Source organism: Phocoena sinus, chromosome 3, assembly GCF_008692025.1.
Source record: "Phocoena sinus isolate mPhoSin1 chromosome 3, mPhoSin1.pri, whole genome shotgun sequence".
Taxonomy (NCBI): Eukaryota; Metazoa; Chordata; class Mammalia; order Artiodactyla; family Phocoenidae; genus Phocoena; species Phocoena sinus.
Window position 1 is genome coordinate 58,676,349 of NC_045765.1, and position 22,034 is coordinate 58,698,382.

Sequence of the window (22,034 nt, forward strand, 5' to 3'; positions counted from 1 at the left end):
AAGCTAAGGAACTTAAAAAGCAATTTTAATATTAAATGCTTTCTAGCGATTTAGCCTTTAACTGAAATTCTTTTATAAACTCAGTCCCTATTCAATATCAATATTGAGCACTTTATAATGTCTGGATTATAAAATAAAATCTTAGACCAATCATGTGGTTTAAGTTATAAATTCAAGAATCTTATTTAAAAACCTATTAAATCAGGTAAAAAATAGTTACTACCTTTCATTTAACAAAGACTTTTTAAAATTATGACCTACAGACATATAATACACATATTTACAGTGACTCAAATTAAGCTACAGGTCACAACCCACTCACCTTGACAAAACTCATTCGAATGGTACACATTTTGGTAAGCTCATATACTGCCTCAAATCCATGGTTGACTGACTGAGCCAGAAGCTGGGCAAACTCCTGATTGTTAAAAATTTTGAGGCTGCAGCTGCTGGGAATCTTACAGACAGTGGTAGGATGAAAGCCATGATGAAAGTTGCAGTTCCTACTCTGTACAAATATGCTGCTGTCACTGAGGCACTCTGCATACACCTCTCCACCAACATAGTACAGATGAACACCTTAAAAAGACAGGCATTACAAGAGTAAACTTAACAAAGCAGTATAATGAAATCGAGGAAGTTGTATGAGGTGCAACCAAGAATAACTACTCCACTATAGCAAGTCTTCAGACAGAAGCTGCCACTAGATGGCCTTATGCTGCCAAAGATAATCAAGAGGTTAATGTGCCTAGATCTAAAATCATCCTCAAACAACTAAGACTTAAGCCTCAAGTTGGCAGCATATTAGGTTATCAGTTCTCAGGGTTTTTTTTTTTCCTTTTCCAACAATCATTTATCATCTCAAAGAAAGCAATGGCAAAAAAAAAGTCCCCCAAAAGCACCTTATGATGAGTCCTTTCAAAGGAATTCTTAGTGCTATCAACTGTTATGAATAGTTGTTTGGCAAAAAGTTTTGCACTCTTTTTGCTAATGGAAAGGTCTGCAGCATTTAAAAAAAAAAAAGCTAAGTCACATATGTAATTTCAGGTCATAGGAAAAGCCTTTAAATGGCAGATGTATTTTACTTTCCTTTAAAAAAATGTTTTGGGTATTTAAAAAATATATAAATAATATATGAATGTTCAATATTTAAAAATTCAAATTATATAGCTAGAGCTGAAGTTGTTCCCAACTTTTCTCTACTGCAAATAGTACTAAAAAGACCATCATAGTACACACATGTGAGTCACAGACTAGTTTCAGGCTATGACATTAAAAACTAGTTTTGCTTCTGGGCAAATAAAAATGAGCCGTGGAAGAAAGGATCCTAGAACTGTATACTGGGAAAAAAGAGGAAAATGATTCTAGAATTTAAGAATTCACCAAGTAGATTTCTCTTAAATTATTCTACTGCAGAATGAAGTATCAATGCATAGAAGTGAGGCATTTTACCTAAAAAAATCATGGCAAGTTGACAGTTCTGTCAAAAAAGAATGGAAACTTTCTTTCCAACTTATTTTTGTACATACTATTTTTCTGAATCTCTTCTATAAGAAATCATATTACAATTAAAGTTATTTACCTTTTGTTCCTAATTTGGACCAAGACTTTCTCAAGTCAAAGAAGCAAAAAGTAGCAAGTGGTAAAAACAAAACTTCTTAAAAGAGAGGCAAACAGCTCTACCTGGGATAGGTTTCCTTTCTGACCACTTAATGCATGAGACATTTCACTGCAGTGTGAAAAGTTCCTTGTTTGCTGTGGCAACTATCTTGCAGGATGAATTATACATAAAACCCTGTTACCTGAATTTAAAAGCTGGGAGAAGTGGCAGTGAAGCCATTGAAGACTTACGTCATTCAAACTGGATATCCTACCAGTAACCCTGCTCCTCTAACATAATGGAAATTCTTTCAAGTCATCAACCCAAAATATTCCACAAATACCATAATTTTAAAATTTTAATCCTTCACTAGCGTTCATATATTCTACAAGTATTTCTTGTGTATGTACTATAAGCCAGGCAGCATTCTAGTTGCTGAAGATATTGTTGTGAACAACGCAAATTTCTGTACAGCTTGTATTTCAGTCAAAAAGACTGAAAATTAAAAAAATAAACACAGGATAGTATGATTTCAGACCCTAAGTACTATGAAGAAAAAGTAGGTAGGATAAAGAAAAGAAGTCTGTCTTTACTTAATACATTCTTCAACATCTCCAACTTGAGGGCAGGACCATGCCTTAAGCTTCTTTGTATGCCCCAGAACCTTACACAATGCATACTACATAGCAAGCACAACAAATGACTGAATTCAACTGAAAGTAGGAAAATGACAAAATTACCTTTTCCAATATGTCGCCTGGTGTTTTCAATTGTTGAATTACGATTAACATTTGACAACAATCCCAAGCAGAATCTACTTTTGTTATTTGAAGGGTCTGTGAATCCATCTACTAACACACTAGTAGAAGATGCATGAAAAGCTTCCCCAACACGATTGTTTAATTCATAGTAGACAATTGAACACCAATGTTTGGGCTCTTCATAGGCAACAGGCTGAACATCTGTGAACAAACCAGACAGAAAAAATATTTAATGATTATCAGAAACTCCAGACTCTGTGTTTCCTTTAACCCAACCCAAGCACTATATGAAAAAGAAAATTTTCAGATATTTCACTTAAGTCTCACTGTCCTTCCTGACTTTCAGTCTGTTTGTATGTTTGTTTTCAAAAAAACAAACATCAGAAATGCCTTGATCATAACAATTTTCAAAATTATACATATACACGGATAGGCAACATCACATTTTAAGTTATTTTTCTAGCAGAATCTAATCCAGGTTTAAATTTGAGATGACAAACCTCTGTTTCAGCAAACTGAAAGACTTAACTATACCAGTATCTGTAAAATTATTTTAAACAAAAATTTGAACTAAAAAACTAAGTAAGCCTCTTAGCAAACCAGGAATAGAGGGGAACTTCTTCAACTTGAGATAAAGAACATTTACAAAAAACTTACAGCTAACGTCATACTTAATGGTGAAAAACTAGAAGCTTTTCTGCTAAGATCAGTAACAAGGCAAGGCTGTGCTCACCACTCCTTTACAACAACACACTGGAAATCCTAGCTAAGGCACTAAGACAAGAAAAGGAAATAAAAGGTATACAGATTGAGAAGGAAGACATAAAACTGTCTGTTCTCAAACGACAAGATTGTCTATGCAGAAAATCTGAAATGACTGACAAAAAACCTCCCAGAACTGATAAGCACTTATAGCAAGGCTGCAAGTTGTAAGGTTAATATACTAAAGTCAATCACCTTCCTATACCAGCAATGAACAAGTAGAATTTGAAATGAAAAATTCATTACCATTTATATCAGCACTCAAAAAATGAAATATTTAGGTAAAAACCAAACAAAATAGATATAAAATCTATATGAGGAAACTATGAAACTCTAAAGAAAGAATTCAAAGAAAAACTAAACAGAGATATAGTCCAGGTTCATGTATAGGAAGCCTCTATATTCTTAAGATATCAGTTCTTCCCAACATGATCTACAGAGTCAATGAAATCCCAATAAAAATCCCAACAAATCATCTTGTGGATATTGATAAACTGATCCTAAAGTTTACACGAGGAGGCAAAAGACCCAGAACAACCAACACAATATTGAAAAACAAAACTGGAAGACTAACACTATCCAACTTAAAGACTCACTATAAAGCTACAGGAATCAAGACAGTGTGGTATTGGCAAAAGAACAGAGATCAAAGGAACAGAGAGCCCAGAAATACATCCACATAAATATAGTTAACTGATCTTTGATGAAGGATCTTGGTTACTTCCCCAATAATAGATACAAGATAGTCTTTCCAACAAATAGTATAAGAACAACTGACATTCACAGGCAAAAAAATGAATCTAGACACAATATCTTACACTATTCATGAAAATTACCTCAAAAATGGATCACGGACCTATGATACAAAACTATAAAACTCTAGAAGATAGCAGAGGACAATATCTAGATGACCTTGAATAGGGTGACGGCTTTTTAGATACAACACAAAGAATGAGAAGACAAGCCACAGAATGGGAAAATATATTTGCAAAAGACACGTTTGGTTAAAGGACTGTTACACAAAATATACAAAGAACTCTTAAAACTCAACAAGAAAATGAACAAGGTAATGAGAAAAACTCGTCAAAGACATGAACAGACACCTCACTGAAGATATACACATGGCAAATAAACATATAAAAAGATGCTCCACATTACATTTCATCAGGAAAATGCAAATTAAAATTGCAAAGAGACACTACTACACAACCATTAGAATGACCAAAATCCAAAGCACTGACAACACCAAACGCTGGTGAAGATGAGGAGCAACAGAAACTCTCATTCACTGCTGGTGAGAGTGTAAAATGGTACAGCCACTTTGGAAGACAGTCTGTTGACCTCTTACAAAACTAAACAAACTTTTACCATACAATCCAGCAAATGTGTTCCTCGGTATTTACCTAAAGGAGTCAAAAACTTATGTCCACACAAAAACTGCAGAGAGATGTTTATAGAAGCTTTATTCATAACTGTTAAAACTTGAAAGCAACCAAGATATCCTTCAAGAGGTGAATGGATAAATAAACTGTGGTACACCAGACAATGGAATATTATTCAACACTAAAAAGAAATGAGCTATCAAGCCATGAAAAGACATGGTTGGTGGGGGACTTAAATGTATATTACTAAGTGAAGAAGCCAATCTGAAAAGGCTACATACTGTAAGATTCCGATTACAAGACATCTGGAAAAGGCAAAACTATGGAGACAATAAAAAGATCAGTGGTTGCCAGGGGTTAGGAGAGAGGGAGGGATGAACAGGCAGAGCACAGAGGATTTTTAGGGAAGTGAAACTATTCTATATGATAATATAATGATGGCTACATGTCATTATTCATTTGTTACAACCCAAAGAATGTTAATACAAAAAATGAATCCTAATGTAAATTATAGAATGGTAGTTACCAAGGAGGTAAGGTGAGGGGGAATGGGGAGTCATTATTTAATAGGTACAGAGTTCTATTTGAAATGATGAAAAAGTTCTGGAAATGGATAGGAGTGATGGTTTGCTGAATACTGTGGATGTACTCAATGCTACCGAATTGTACACAACAGAGCTCCCAAAGTACAAGAAGCAAAAACTAACAGAACTAGAAGTGGAAATAAATACTCAACGGTAGTAGCTGGGGACTTTAATCTCCCATTCTCAATAATTGATAGAACAATTAGAAAGAAAATAAGCAAGGATACAGATGATCTGAACACTACTGACCAGCTTCATCTAACTGAAATCCAGAGATCCTATGACACCCTACGACATCAGAAAATACAATTTTTTCAAAGGCACATGGAGTATTGTCTAAAAGAGACTATATGTTTTGCCAAGGGTTGGCAAACCTTTTCTACCCACCCAAATGGGCAAATCCAGCAACATATAAGAAGGATTATACACCATGACCAAGTGGGATGCAATACCTTAGGTTTTGCAGGCCACGTACTATCTGTCATATATTCTTCTTCTTCTTAACAATTCTTTAATAATCTAGAAACCATTCTTAGGTCACAGGCTATACAAAAACAAGCATAAAACAAGTCTCAACAAATTTAAAGAACTGAAATCATACCAAATATGTTCAAAGCACACAAAATAATTAAATTAGGAATCAACAACAAAAAGAAATTTGGGAAATCTTGAAATATTTGGAAATTGATAAACATGCTACTAAATAATCCATGGGTCAAAGAAGAAACCACAACAGAAATTTTAAAATATTTTCAATTGAATAAAAATAAAGACAAACAAAAATAAAAATTTATGGGATGCAGTTAAAAGTGTGATTAGACGGAAAGAAATAGTTTTTAACACCCATATTAGAAAAGAAACAACTCAAGTTAATAATGTAAGATTCAGAAACTACAAAAAGAAAAGTAAACTAAAAGTAAACTTGCATTCCTCAAAGCAAGAAAAATGAAGGAAATAAAGATTAGAGTGGAATTCAATAGAAGAGGGAAAAGTTGTCATTCAAAAGATAAACAAAGGGCTTCCCTGGTGGCACAGTGGTTGAGAGTCTGCCTGCCGATGCAGGGGACACGGGTTCGTGCCCCGGTCTGGGAAGATCCCACATGCCGCGGAGCGGCTGGGCCCGTGAGCCGTGGCCGCTGAGCCTGCACATCCGGAGCCTGTGCTCCACAACAGGAGAGGCCACAACAGTGAGGCCCGCGTACCGCAAAAAAATAAATAAATAAGGTAAACAAAATTGATAATCCCTTAACTAAACCAACGAGAAAAAAAGAACATGACACAAACTACCAAAATCAGGAATTAATACTTCACTACCAACTCCTACAGAAATTAGAGAGATTATAAAGGATACTACCAAAAACTTTATGTCAAATTAGATAATTTAGATGAAATGGACAAATTCCCAGAAAGACACAAATTACCAAAACTGACTCAAGAAAAAACAAACTCTGAATAGACCAATATAATAACTAAAGAAACTGAATCAATTATTTAAAATCTTCCCGCAAATAGAAGTCCAAGCTGAAATGGCTTCACTGGTAAATTCTACCACACATTTAAAGAAGAAATAATACTAATACTTCAAAAACTCTTCCAAAAATTGGAGGGAACACTTCCCAACTCATTCCGTGAGGCCATTATTACCTGACAGCAATACCAAACAAAGACATCACAAGAAAATTACAGACCAATATCCCTCATGAATATACAAGCAAAAATACTCAACAAAATATTAGTAAACCTAGCCAAGCAATATATAAAAAAGGATTATACACCATGACCACATGGGTTTTATCCTAGGAATACAAGGTTGGTTTAACATCAGAAAATCAATTCATGTAATACACCTTATTACTAGAAAAAAAGAACAACAAACTCACATGATCATCTCAGCAGATACAGAAAAAGCTTTTGACAAAATCCAACATTCATTCATGATAAAAATTCTCAATCTAGGAATAGAAGAGAACTAACAATTTGCTGGCTAGACTCTCTAGAACAATACTGAACAAAAGTAATAAAAGCCGACATCATTGTCTTACTCCCAATTATAGGTGGAAAGTAATTCAGTTTTTTATCATTAATTATGATAGCTATAGGTTTTTCATATATTCCCTTTAATAATAAGAGAGAAGGAGAAGTTAAACGCATTCAGATTGGATAGGAAAAAAAAATACTATTCTTTATTCATGGATGACATGCTCCTATATTTAAAAGACCTTAAGGAATCCACATATGCACACACAAAAAACCTATCACTAGAACTAATAAATGAATTCAGCAAGATTTCAGGTTACAAGATTAATATACAAAAATCAACTGTATGTTTTTAATTAAAAAAAATTTTTTTACAGTGACCAATAGAAATTTATTTCATTAGTTAGACCTGAAACCACTGCATTAATGCCATTTTGAAACTAACCTTTCAGGGATTTAATACAGTTGTTCTTTAACAATAGAACTTGGTTCATTCACTACTTAAGACATGATTATTTAAATTAAAGTTAATTGGTTTCCTTACTCTCCTTTAAGGCTTTAGGCTCAGAATATTTCTATTAGAAAAATCTAATTTGTCTCAAGTTCCTATTTCTAAATTTTAGAGTGGTTAAAATGCTCTTATATTTTAAATCTTTGTAGCAAAAATTATGTCTAAAATTACAGCTCAAACTGGCAAAGCAATTAAAGATGCAGGTGACGCAAGTCTTTTTTTAAGTCTTTTTCATACAGTTTTACTGAGATACAATTGACATAAGGCACTGTACAAGTTTAAGGTATACAGCATAATGATCTGTCTTACATACATCATGAAACGATTATCACAATCAATTTAGTGAACACCCATCATCTCATATAGACACAAAATTAAAGAAACAGAAAAAAATTTTTTCCTAGTGATGAGAACTCTTAGGATTTACTCTCTTAACAGCTTCGTATATAACATACAGCAGTGTTAACTACATTTATCAGGTTGTACGTTACATCCCTAGTACTTCTTTATATTATAACTGGAAGTATGTGCCTTTTGACTGCCTTCATCCAATCAATTTTATTTCTAGCTACCACTGAAGAATCCAAACTCGAAATTAAAAAATTCTTCCACACACCTAGCAATAAATTTAAAAAGAAAAGAAAAGAGAGACATTCCATGTCTGTGTACTAGAAGGGGACAGCAAATCTCCCCAAGTTGATTTAAAGAGTCAATGTGACCTCTATCAAAGTCCAAGGAAGAGTTTTGGTGGAGGACAGAAATTGACAAACTGATACTAAAATTATATGAAAATATGCAAAGAATGCAGAATTGCCAAACAATTTTTAAAAAGAAGAACAAAGTTGGAGGACTAACACTGCTTGTTTTCAAAACTTACTATAAAACTTTAGTAATCAAGATGGTGAGTACAGACATACAGATCAATGAACAAAATTGAGAGTCCTGAAATAAACTCTTAAATTTATAGTCAACTGATTTCTGAAAAAGATGCCAAGACAATTCAGTAGAGAAATGATACTCTTTTCAACAAACAGTGCTAGAACCAACTGGATGTCTACTTGCGCAAAGATGAATTTAGACCGTTAACATACAAAAACCTTAACTCAAAATGAATCATAGACATAAATATAAGAGCTAAAGAACTTCTAGGAGAACACACAGGAGAATAATTTTTATGACCTTGGGATAGACATAAGATTTTTTAGATGTAACACCAAAAGCATAATCCAGAAAAAAATTGATAATTTCATCAAAATTAAAAACTTTTGTGCTTCAAAAGACACCATTAGGAAAATGAAAAGACAATCCACAGACTGAGAAAAAATATTTGCAAATCACATATCTGAAAAAGGACTTCTATTCAAAATATATACAGAACTCTTAAAACTCAATAATAAGACAAACAAAGGACTTCTATCTAAAATATATACACCACTCTTACAACTCAACAATAAGACAAACAACCCAATTAAAAAAATAAGGCAAAAGATTTAAATAAGCCAGAGAAGATACATGAATGGCTAGGTTAAAAATGTTCAAAATCATTACTCATTAGGGAAATACAAATTAAAACAAATGAGACACCACTTCACACCCATCAGAATAACTATAATCAAAAAGATAAATAATAACAAGTCTTAGGAGGATACGGAGAAACTAGAACCCTTATATGGTACTGGTAAAAATGTAAAATGGTGCTTTCACTTTACAGTAATTTTGTAGTTTCTCGTAAATACTTAAATTTACCCTGTGACGCAGAAAAATTAAAAAAAGACCTATCTGCAAATGTTGATTACAGCATTGTTCATGCTAGCCAAAAACTAGAAACAATTCAAATGTCCATCGACAGATAAATGGGTAAACAAAATGTGGTATATCCATAAAATAAAATACTGTTCAGCAATAAAAAAGAACATTATTGATACATGGTGCAACATGGATGAATCTTGAAAACAACGCATTTTGTGATTCTATTTATATGAAAAGTTCGGAAAAGGCAAATCTACAGGTACAGAAAACAGATTAGAAGGTTCCTGGAGCTGGGGATAGGAGGGGATAGACTGCAAATAGGCACAAGGGATATTTCTAAAGGGTTATGAAAATTTTCCAAAACTAGATTGCGGTGATGGTGTAAAACTTTACACATTTACTAAAAATCATCGAATCATACAGTTAAAATGGATAAATTTTATGGTATATAAATTATTACTGGTTCAAGATGGCGGAGTAGAAGGACGTGTGCTCACTCCCTCTTGTGAGAGCACCGGAATCACAACTAACTGCTGAACAATCATTGACAGGAAGACACTGGAATTCACCAAAAAAGATACCCCTCATCCAAAGACAATGGAGAAGCCACAATGAGACGGTAGGAGGGGCGCAATCACAGGAAAATCAAATCCCATAACTCCTGGGTGGGTGACTCACAAACTGGAAAACTCTTATACCACAGAAGTCCACCCACTGGAGTGAAGGTTCTGAGCCCCATGTCAGGCTTCCCAACCTGGGGGTCCAACAACGGGAGGAGGAATTCCTAGAGAATCAGACTTTGATGGCTAGTGGGATTTGATTGCAGGACTTCGACAGGACTGGGGGAAACAGAGACTCCACTCTTGGAGGGCACACACAAAGTAGTGTGAGCATCGGGACCCAGGGGAAGGAGCAGTGACCCCAGGGGAGACTGAACCAGACCTGCCTGCTAGTGTTGGAGGGTCTCCTGCAGAGGCAGGGGGGCAGCTGAGGCTCACCGTGGGGACAAGGACACTGGCAGCAGAAGTTCTGGGAAGTACTCGTTGGTGTGAGCCCTCCTAGAGTCCACCATTAGCCCCACCAAAGACCCACGTAGGCTACAGTGCTGGGTCACCTCAGGCTAAATAACCAACAGGGAGGGAACCCAGCCCCACCCATCAGTAGACAAGCAGATTAAAGTGTTACTGAGCTCTGCCCACCAAAGCAACACCCAGCTCTACCCACCACCAGTCCCTCCTATCAGGAAACTTGCACAAGCCTCTTTGATAGCCTCATCCACCAGAAGGCAGACAGCAGAAGCAAGAAGAACTACAGTTCTTCAGCCTGTGGAAGGAAAACCACACTCACAGATAGACAGACAAAATGAAAAGGCAAAGACTTTGTACCAGATGAAGGAACAAGATAAAACCTCAGAAAAACAACTAAATGAAGTGGAGATAGGCAACCTTCCAGAGAAAGAATTCAGAATAATGATAGTGAAGATGATCCAGGACCTGGGAAAAAGAATGGAGGCAAAGATCGAGAAGATGCAAGAAATGTTTAACAAAGACCTAGAAGAATTAAAGAACAAACAAACATAGATGAACAATAAAATAACTGAAATGAAAAATACACTAGAAGAAATCAATAAGACACTGATTAAAGATATTAAAGATGATATAAACAGATGGAGAGATATACCATGTTCTTGGATTGGAAGAATCAACATTATGAAAATGACTCTACCACCCAAAGCAATCAACAGATTCAATGCAATCCCTATCAAACTACCAACGGCATTTTTCACAGAACTAGAACAAAAACTTTCACAATCTGTATGGAAACACAAAAGACCCCGAAGAGCCAAAGCAATCTTGAGAAAGAAAAACGGAGCTGGAGGAATAAGGCTCCCTGACTTCAGACTACACTACAAAGCCACAGTAATCAAGAGAGTATGGTACTGGCACAAAAACAGAAATATAGATCAATAGAACAGGAAAGAAAGCCCAGAGATAAACCCACATATATATGGTCACCTTATTTCTGATAAAGGAGGCAAGAATATACAATGGAGAAAAGACAGCCTCCTCAATAAGTGGTGCTGGGAAAACTGGACAGCTACCTGTAAAAGAATGAAATTAGAACACTCCCTAACACAATACACAAAAATAAACTCAAAATGGATTAAAGACCTAAATGTAAGGCCAGACACTAAAACTCTTAGAGGAAAACATAGGCAGAACACTCTATGACATAAATCACAGCAAGATCTTTTTTGACTCACCTCCTAGAGAAATGGAAATAAAAACAAAAATAAACAAATGGGACCTAATGAAACTTAAAAGGTTTTGCACAGCAAAGGAAACCATAAACAAGATGAAAAGACAACCCTCAGAATGGGAGAAAATATTTGCAAATGAAGCAACTGACAAAGGATTAATCTCCAAAATTTACAAGCAGCTCATGCAGCTCAATATCAAAAAAACAAACAACCCAATCCAAAAATGGGCAGAAGACCTAAAGAGACATTTCTCCAAAGAAGATATACAGATTGCCAACAAACACATGAAAGAATGTTCAACATCACTAATTATTAGAGAAATGCAAATCAAAACTACAATGAGGTATCACCTCACACCAGTCAGAATGGCCATCATCAGAAAATCTACAAACAGTAAATGCTGGGGAAGGTGTGGAGAAAAGGGAACCCTCGTGCACTGTTGGTGGGAATGTAAATTGATACAACCACGATGGAGAACAGTACGGAGGTTCCTTAAGAAACTAAAAATACAACTACCATACGACCCAGCAATCCCACTACTGGGCATATACACTGAGAAAACCATAATTCAAAGAGTCATGTACCACAATGTTCACTGCAGCTCTATTTACAACAGCCAGGACATGGAAGTGTCCATCGACAGATAAATGGATAAAGAAGAGTGCCACATATATACGATGGAATATTACTCAGCCAAAAAAAGAAACAAAATTGAATTATTTGTAGTGAGGTGGATGGACCTAGAGTCTGTCATACAGAGTGAAGTAAGTCAGAAAAAGAAAAACAAATATAGTATGCTAACACATATATATGGAATTTTTTTAAAAATGGTTCTGAAGAACCTAGGGGCAGGACAGGAATAAAGACGCAGACGTAAAGAATGGACTTGAGGACAAGCGGAGGGGGAAGGGTAAGCTGGGAGAGAGTGAGAGAGTGGCATGGACTTATATATACTACCAAATGTAAGATAGATAGCTAGTGGGAAGCAGCCACATAGCACAGGGAGATCAGCTTGGTGCTTGGTGACCACCTAGAGGGGTGGGGTAGGGAGAGAGGGTGGGAGGGGGAGACACAAGAGGAGGGGATATGGGGATATATGTATATGTATAGCTGATTCACTTTGTTATAAAGCAGAAACTAACACACCATTGTAAAGCAATTATACTGCAATAAAGATGTTAAAAAATTTTTTTAATTTAAAAAATAAAAGAAAAAAAAAGAAGACATACAGCCAAGAAGCACATGAAAAGCTGCTCAACATCACCTATTATCAGAGAAATGCAAATCAAAACTACAGTTAGGTATCACCTCACACCAGTTAGAATGGGCATCATCAGAAAATCTACAAACAACAAATGCTGGAGAGGGTGTGGAGAAAAGGGAACCCTTTTGCACTGCTGGTGGGAATATAAATTGGTACAGCCACTATGGAGAACAGTATGAAGATTCCTTAAGAAACTAAAAATAGAATTACCATATGACGCAGCAATCCCATTACTGGGCACATACCCAGAGAAAACCATAATTCAAAAAGACACGAGTGCTTCCCTGGTGGCGCGGTGGTTGAGAGTCCGCCTGCTGATGCAGGGGACACAGGTTCGTGCCCTGGTCCGGGAAGATCCCACATGCCACGGAGCAGCTGGGCCCGTGAGCCATGGCCGCTGAGCGTGCGCGTCCGGAGCCTGTGCTCCACAACGGGAGAGGCCACAACAGTGACAGGCCCGCGTACCACAAAAAAACAAAACAAAAAAAAAAAAGACACATGAACCCCAATGTTCAATGCAGCACTATTTACAACAGCTAGGTCATGGAAGCAATCTAAATCCCCATCGACAGACGAATGGATAAAGAAGAGGTGGTACATATATACAATGGAATATTACTCAGCCATGAAAAGGAACGAAATTGGGTAATTTGTAGAGACGTGGATGGATCTAGAGACTGTCATACAGACTGAAGTAAGTAGAAAGAGAAAAACAAATATCGTATATTATCGCATGTATGTGGAACCTAGAAAAATGGTACAGATGAACCAGTTTGCAGGGCAGAAATTGAGACACAGATGTAGAGAACAAACGTATGGACACCAAGGGAGGAAAGCGGCGGGGGTGTGTGTGTGGGGGGGGGTGGTGGGATGAACTGGGAGACTGGGATTGACATGTATACACTAATATGTATAAAATAGATAACTTATAAGAACCTGCTGTATAAAAAATAAATTTAAAAAATAAATTACCACACCTCAATAAAGCTGGTTGTTAAAAGTGGCTAAGAAGTTAAAAAAAAAAAAAGAGCAACAACAAAGTATTGTATTTCTCTTACCTCTGCTGGATATGCTGGGCATAATCTGAGGAATCAAATTATTGCTTGTATCCATGGGCTGGGAATTATCTTGACCCATCTGATCATCTGGTGGCATATATGCAGGAGGAGGAGTATCAGCTAAGGGGAAGAAAATGAGACAAGTTAAGTCCCAAAAGAATAGTTAAAATCTTCATCCTGCTCAAAGTTAATCTAAACGCATCTGTAAATTCTTAAGATTACCAGCAGGATTCATTACTAAACATCAGAGACACACAAAAATGTAGGATGCTACCTTAGGGCAAGGGAAAAGGAGAAAAGACAGCATACCCATTAGCTACCAGAAACCTACTGCAGGTCCACATGAATTTGTTCCAATCCAGGACAGTAAGATCAGTGCTAAAATTCACTAAAATAGAATTCAGGGTCAAGAATTTTGCCTCCATTTGCTTAGAATCATATGCTCAGAGAAACTGCAACTACTGCAGGTCAATCTGAAGGCCACAGATTATCCTTGTTTAGATAGATATCTACAGAGACATTTCTGAATTATCAAGATCATCACATACTGTATGGTTATTTAAAACTGGAAAATAAAACCATGCTCTTTCAAAATTTGCCAACACTAACAGCAGCTGTCTAATTCTTCTGCAATGTCTTAAAATGGTTGCTCTGTCCTATTAAATGGCTAAATCCTATTAAGTGGCTCTTAGGAAACTGAAAGTTAACTAGAATATCTTTTGAGTTCCAACATTTGTGGTTGAAAACCTTTATAAAAGCTACAGCTATACTTATTTGTCTCATACTGTAAATACTGAATTTAACTTGTTTTTCACCTCAATGTTTGTATAAGATGTATTTTGAGACAGAGCTACAGTCAGCACTGAATCTAGGACAAAGGATGAAAATTAGTTTTTGAACAGACACCTAACAGCAAGTTAAACAGTTGGAACTGAAATCCTCTTCAAAGAAACACAACACAACAAAATACAACTTCATCAATTGCTACTTCACTGCAGTAAAGAAACTACAAAGTATATATTTACATATGACCCTACTTACAACAGTAGGCATCCCAATATTTCTTGACACAGTGACCTCATGATTTACTCACGTAAGACAGGCATGCCATTAACAAACTTTAGCAACTTTAAAAATCCACTTATGATCCTTCTTCAGGCAAATCGGCGCATCAGTTACCTAATTAAAGATAACTGGGGTTCATTTTAACCTACCGAAGTACAAAATGATTTGACAAGCAATGTAGCAAAGTTAAAAAAGCACACACTTTAGAGTCAGAGAAACCTGGGCCTGAACCCCGCTTACTAGCTGTGCGACCTTATGCAAGGTATTTAAGCTCTTGGGGTTAATACCAGTTTCGTTTTCCATCCATAAAACAAAAAAAATCTATCTCACTTGGTTGTTCTGAAGATTAAATTTAATGTGGTATCTCTCATCACAGTATTAGTTACATAAAAGGCACCTGATAAATGGTACTTGGTATTATAAATTATACGAAAATATTTAACTTTACGTCAAATATAGCTACTTCCTTTGTTGCTGCTGTTGTTTTGGTAGAACTTAATTTTAATGCCTGATGGTATATATGGATTTAGTAATTTGGTCCAATAAATGGTCAATTGACATCTAACAACATTTTGTTTCCAGATTAGCTACTTTACTTCACATTCATCAGTCATTTTGTCTTTATGTTTTTGATAAGCTTTTACTACACGCTGCCTTTACTGTATATAGGACTCCTCTCTATGAAACCTTTCAAATTAACTCCATTTGGCTTCAATCTCTCAAGCTGCACTGGCAACCACTTGACACATGGGTATATCTATAGTTAGCAGTAAATGTATTTATGTGTTGCTATAATTTTGTCTATTCATTTAACAAATATTTACTGAGGATCTACTGCATACTAGATTCTGATATAGGTAGTCGGTATGTAGCAATAAACAAAAGATGCTATAAAATCCCTGTTTTCATGGAGTTTATAGTCAAGACGGGGGAGGCTGGGGAAAGGCAGACTGTAAATAAAGACAACATATACTATACTGGATTGTAATACATGCTATAGAGAAAGATCAAGCAATGAGAGAGGGAAGGTGGGTTGGGAGGAGAGAGTGCAATTTTTAAATTCTATCTTATTTTATTGTCATTATTCTTAAAGGGTAATCTCTGATCTCCCCCAAATTGTGTTTGCTTTTTAAAAAAATTCAATTTATTTAAACTAAAAAAAATAAAAACAGTTCATCCACTTCCCCCACCACCTCTGGCAACCACCAATCTGTCCTCTGTATCTGTGAGCTTAGTTTCTTATTTATTTTTTAAGATTCCACATATCTTATTTGAGAGAGACCATATAGTATTTGTCTTTCTCAGTCTTATTTCATCTAGCATAATGCTGTCAAGGTTCATCCATGTTGTCACAAGCGGCAAGATTTCATTCTTTTTTTATGGCTGGATAATATTCCACTGCATGTGTATGTGTGTATGTGTGTTATCATATCTTCTTTATCCATTCATCTATCAGTGAACATTTAGGTTGCTTCCAAATCATGTCTACTGTAAATAATGCTGCAATGAACATGGGGCGGGGGGTAGATATCTTTCTGAGTTAGTGTTTTTGTTTTCTTTGGATAAATATCCAGAAGTAGAACTGCAGAATCACATGGTAGTTCTATTTTTGATTTTTTGAGGAAACTCCATACTGTTTTCAAAAGTGGCTGTACTAATTTACATTCCCACCAACAGTGCACAAGAGTTCCCATATCTCCAGATCCTCACCAACACTTGTTACTTCCAACACGTTGCAGTTTCACTTCTACCTATCTCGAAATAATAAAGCATAATATGCTGAAAATGTTGTTTTTCCTTCCATCTTCGATATTAAAATGACTGAACACAAATTGACCAATTTTGATAAGTCTTTTTTTAAATGCACGCTGATATGACGGCTGTCAAATACAATCTAACAAAACTGTTCCAACTGAAGTTAAAGACAACTAAGTGCTACTAGAGCCATCTTATGGAAAAAACTGAACAAACCTTTTGGCCCGCCCAATAATTGACCATTTTTGCATGAGTTTATTTCTGGACTCTCTATTCTGTTCCAGTGATCTATGTGTCTGTTTTTATGCCATTATTTTGATTATTACAGCTTTGTAATACAGTTTGAAATCAGGGAGTGTGATGTTTTCTGCTTTGTCCTTGTTTCTGAAAACTGCTTTGGCTATTTGGGGTCTTTTATGGTTCTATACAAATTTCAGGATTGCTTCTATATTTTGTGAAAAATATGTCTACTTACATTTTTTTAAACTTATGGCACTTGGCAAAATAAAATCCCAAACTCTTCTGGAAATCAACCAATTACCAAAGAATAGTCAAAAATAGTTGGCTCTTGGCATATTAACAGTTCACCCAGAGGATCAGCAGTATTAAAACAACTGCTAACTCTTAGGAATTATTTTTTTGTATCAATAAAATAAATTCTTACCTGGGAGCTGAAATGGACTTCCTGGTCCAGAACTTGCTGGGGAGTTGGGATATGTGCTGCTAGCAGGGGAAGGAGGGTAGGGACTATTTGGAGATAAGGGAAAAGGAGTGTTGTTGGGCTGATGGAAAGAATCTGGAAACGTTGCATTTTGTGGCATGTGAGGTTCATTGTGGCTTAAGTTTCTAAACTGAACCAGAAGGCTGTGTTGTGGGTTGAATTCATTATGACGAGGCACTAATACTGGAGGTAAGACTGAAAGACAAAAATCAAAAGTCATCTGTCAGCAACGACTAAAACAAATATCTCATACACATGAAGGGAAAGACAGAAAGGATTCAGGGAAGACTGTAAACCTATTAAAACAATTTATTTTTAGGAAGGGCTACTTTGTAGAACCTTCAATCTATATTTACAAAATAACTAAACCAAAAATTCTCTAAGCACTCAGCCTATATAAAATACTCTAGAAGACAGAACATCCAAAGCAGAGAAGATATCACTCCTATTCTGTAAGAGATCAAGCACATTTAAGAACAACCATAAAATTACAACACAGGGAATATAGCCAATATTTTATAAAAACTATAAATGGAGAATAACCTGTAAAAATTGTGAATCACCATGTTGTACACCTGAAACTTATATAATACTGTACATCAACTATACCTATAACAAAAAAGGGGGCTTCCCTGGTGGCGCAGTGGTTGAGAGTCCGCCTGCCGATGCAGGGGACACGGGTTCGTGCCCTGGTCTGGGAAGATCCCACATGCCGTGGAGCGGCTAGGCCCGTGAGCCATGGCTGCTGAGCCTGTGCGTCCGGAGCCTGTGCTCCACAACGGGAGAGGCCACAACAGTGAGAGGCCCACATACCGCAAAAAAAAAAAAAAAAAAAAGGTAAATATGTCATCATCTCCTTAGATGTTACTGCTGTTGGTCTTGCTTTGTCTACATGCAACAGGGAACACATCCTAAACCATGTGCACAAAAGTATCATCCCTTAGTTTGCAACCAAGGTAGCTATTTCCATGACATTACTGCTTTGCATGTTTGCTCTTTACCATTGAAGACTGTGGATGCTTTTAATGAAATAAGAAGCTAATATTAATTTGAAATAAAATAATGGATTAATATAACTTAAAATTTTTTTTAATTAAAAAATAGATTAAAAACAATCATAATACAGAGAATTTAATGCACTGAGAGTTGAACAGAGGTGGGTATTCCCAGCTAGCAAGGAATCAAACAAAATACCATGGAAAAGAGAACATCTGATTGGACCTTAAAGACCAGGAAGCATTTCACACAGAAGTGCTAGGGGTGGAGGGTGTAAAGAATGTAAAGGAGGAGATGGATAAAGATAAGAAAGAACAGTCAGGTGGCCTAAGCACTGAACTGGGAGGTAAGACTAAAGTTGAGATCAGCTATGCACATGCCCTGAAAGTCTCCATGTTTCCAATTCTGGACATTTTATCTTTCTTTCTTTGAGAGATCTTGCATTTTATGTTCTTCAGTAAAGTTCTCCCAACTGAAAACAGTAACAATTCCTAGGTAGAGGTCTTCCATTCAAAATAATTTTTCTAAACACGACCATAATGGAAATATATACAAGAAAGCCTAAACATCTTAAGAAATACACTTTTTCTTAGCACATTCACTTTATTCAAATATTCAATTTCTCTAAAGACCCAAGTGTCAACCACATACAAATATCCGATCACCTTTCCCTACAGGAAATTGAAACAAACCTGATTTCTCTAAACTCTTACAGTACTATTTCATCTCTTTTATAACTTTCCTATATTTGTCAGTGTAATTTCACTTCCGAAAATCTCACTTTGACTCTGACATCAGTCAGCAGCAACAAAATCAATCTGTTTTTAAGTTAACTGGGTCACACTTCCCCTCCCTGAAATAAGAATGAACCTGAGGAATCAGAAGCTCTGTAATTTGTACTGTTTTTTTATCTCTTTTCATTTTACTGAATTAGTGTCGTGATTATGTAGTTAACATCTGATTACAATCGCTTTGTTCTACAGTGTATTACTAACTGCTGTTCCCCTTACAAAATGATGGGACAGATGCCACTGGACAGTAGGGCGTGAGACAGTAAGAATGTCTATGTGTAGCTGGCTAGTAATCTGAAAGACTTAGTGAAATAACTACTTAGGAGTTCAATCCAGTAAGGATTTCTTTACTTTTTTTTTTTTTGAGGCAGAACTAAAATCACTGATTTCTCTCTTACTTGTATATTATCTATACACATCATTTTTTTAGAAATTATTTTATTTTCATTCAAAAATAATACATGGATAGTTTAAAAAAATAGATGCTACTTGAGATTATAAACAAAAAGAACAATTTCTAAGGCTCCTCCCATACTGCTTCCAGAGACAACAAAGTTAAACTCTTAGTCATTTCTTCTAACATTCACTTTGTGCACTACTAAGTAATATGCTTATACTGTTGTTATTGGTTGGTCAAGACATTATTCGTAGACTTGCTTTTATGGCAAATGAAGTAGCTTTCTTAAACCATTCTATCCCACTCCCCTTCCCCTTCGCCACAATAAAGTCACACAAAAAATTTTGGTTAAATCAATATCCAGGGTTTATATGTTATACAAATTATATAAATACAATTCACTGCTGAATTGTACTTATTATGTATAAATAATAAATACAAGTATATATTATGATTATATTTTTCCTTGAACAATGTTTTTATTAATTATTGCCTTGGTCCTTCATTTGTTTAATCTCAAGTCTGTACCACTAATTTCCAGAAGTCCAACAGATCTATCAAATTCCCATCAATATTATTTTCCAGATCCCACAAATATACAAATAATCTATTAATTCCATTTTCTCCCCTGATCCCCCATCCTTTGCTATAATCTAGACTGGCTGCTACTTAAGTCTCCTACAAATCTGAGGTCCTTGGACTTCCCCTTCTCTTCTCTCCTATTGGATCCCATTTCCTGGACCTCATTCTCTATGAGCTTCCTACGGAAGGATGTAAGGAAGAGAAATTTTGAGCCCTGGCCTATATGAAAATACCTTGTCTTATGTTTATCTGCAGACAGATTCCAGAATAGATAACTTTTTATCTCTGAATTTGGGGGGCACTGCTTCATTTTCTTCTAGAATCTAAAACTGCATTGAGAAATCCAGTATTCTCATTCCCAGTCTTTTCTATGTGCCCTGACTTTTCTGAGACCTTTCAAAATCTTCTTTTTATCCATGATATGCTATAATTTCATGTGTGGGTCTTTTTTCTGCCCCTTGTTCTGGTTACTCAGTCACTGGGCCCTTTCGATTTTCAGTTCTGGGAACTGTTCTAGACGATTTCTTTGATAATTTTCTCTTTCCCATTTTCTCCAATGCTTGATTTCTAGAATGTATTATTTTATTGGAATATTTACTTTGAAACTTATTCTGAGCCAGTTAATGTTTTATCTAAGCACTTTTCATGCATTAACTCATCTAATTCTCGTAACTAACTTGAAGTACATATTATTATCCCCACTTTACAGATGAGGAAACGAAGTCACAGAAAGGTTAATTAATTTGCCTGTGGTCACACTGATAGCATTGGTAAAGTCAGGATTCAAATCCAGAAAGTCTGGTTCCAGAACATAGTCTTAACCAGTAGACAATACTGCCTATTAAACACTGGATCACCTGGGTTGGCCCTCTATTTTTCTTTTTATCACTTTCCAACTATTTTCCAACCTTTTTTTTTTTTTTACCATTCTGCAATACTTTCTGGCTCCACTATATGTGATCTTATATAAGTTACTTCCCTATAAGTAACTATGTGATCTTATATAAGGTACTTCCCTATTAAGTTTTGGTTTCCTTATCTGTAAACTTACTGGTAAACTTAGAGTGCTGTAAAATGTTAGTACCATTTTCTAACCCTATGAAGGAATAACCTCATAGTATTAGGAAAGTGTCTCGTCCTTAAGTTATCAATAAATGTTCATTACTATTACTATTACTGTTACTATTATTATGACTTTATTAATACTGGTACTATAAAGTGATCCATCCTGTGCCACAGCTGCTTAACTTGCTTAAGCATACCAGGCCTAAGCCCCAGTCTTTTCTACAGAATGAATCACAGCTGAGAAAAACATATTACAAAAATAAGACATTTCTATTGACTGATTACTGGACACACCCTAGCTGTGGGGGAATACACTAAATTCCTTGAGTTTCTTTCCAACAACTTCTAGCAAATATCAAGCCTGGGAATTTTTCAAACTACATTTCTCTATTAAATCTTCACATCTTCCTTTCCTCATCAATTCCTCAGGCTACAGCTCTCCTTGGATTCAACAAGAAATTGAGAATCACCTCAAATACCACCTGGCAGCTCTAAAGCCCTTAAAATGAACTTTCCCTGACAGCACCATTACTACTATTTTTTTTTTTTTTGCTAGTCTCCACAATCAATGTTATTTTTATAGCTTTTTTTTACCATACTGGGCTCTTATATTATCTTCAGTGAAATCCAGCGAGGCCCGCAGACTAAGGTGGCTACCATGATTCCTGCCTCTGGGTATTTACCCCTGGAGTAATCCCCCTCCCTCTGAGTATATTATCTGTGACTTGCTTCTAACCGATAGCATATGGCAAAA

General features: G+C 35.8%; 1 protein-coding gene across 6 annotated transcripts in view; it reads right to left on the reverse strand.

Annotated features, from left to right (window-relative positions):
- SMAD5 (SMAD family member 5) overlaps positions 1-22,034 on the reverse strand; it is a 51,932-nt gene that overhangs the window by 7,198 nt on the left and 22,700 nt on the right. For all 6 annotated transcript variants that reach the window (XR_004349241.1, XR_004349240.1, XR_004349242.1 and 3 more), the window contains 4 exons: positions 17,393-17,644; positions 13,909-14,028; positions 2,341-2,562; positions 323-579 (listed from right to left, as the gene is read on the reverse strand). Coding sequence is in view for 3 of the 6 variants with exons in the window: in XM_032627192.1 (XP_032483083.1) it covers positions 323-579; positions 2,341-2,562; positions 13,909-14,028; positions 17,393-17,644 (851 nt within the window). In the remaining 3 variants the exon portion in view is untranslated. The remainder of the gene's footprint in view (positions 1-322; positions 580-2,340; positions 2,563-13,908; positions 14,029-17,392; positions 17,645-22,034) is intronic.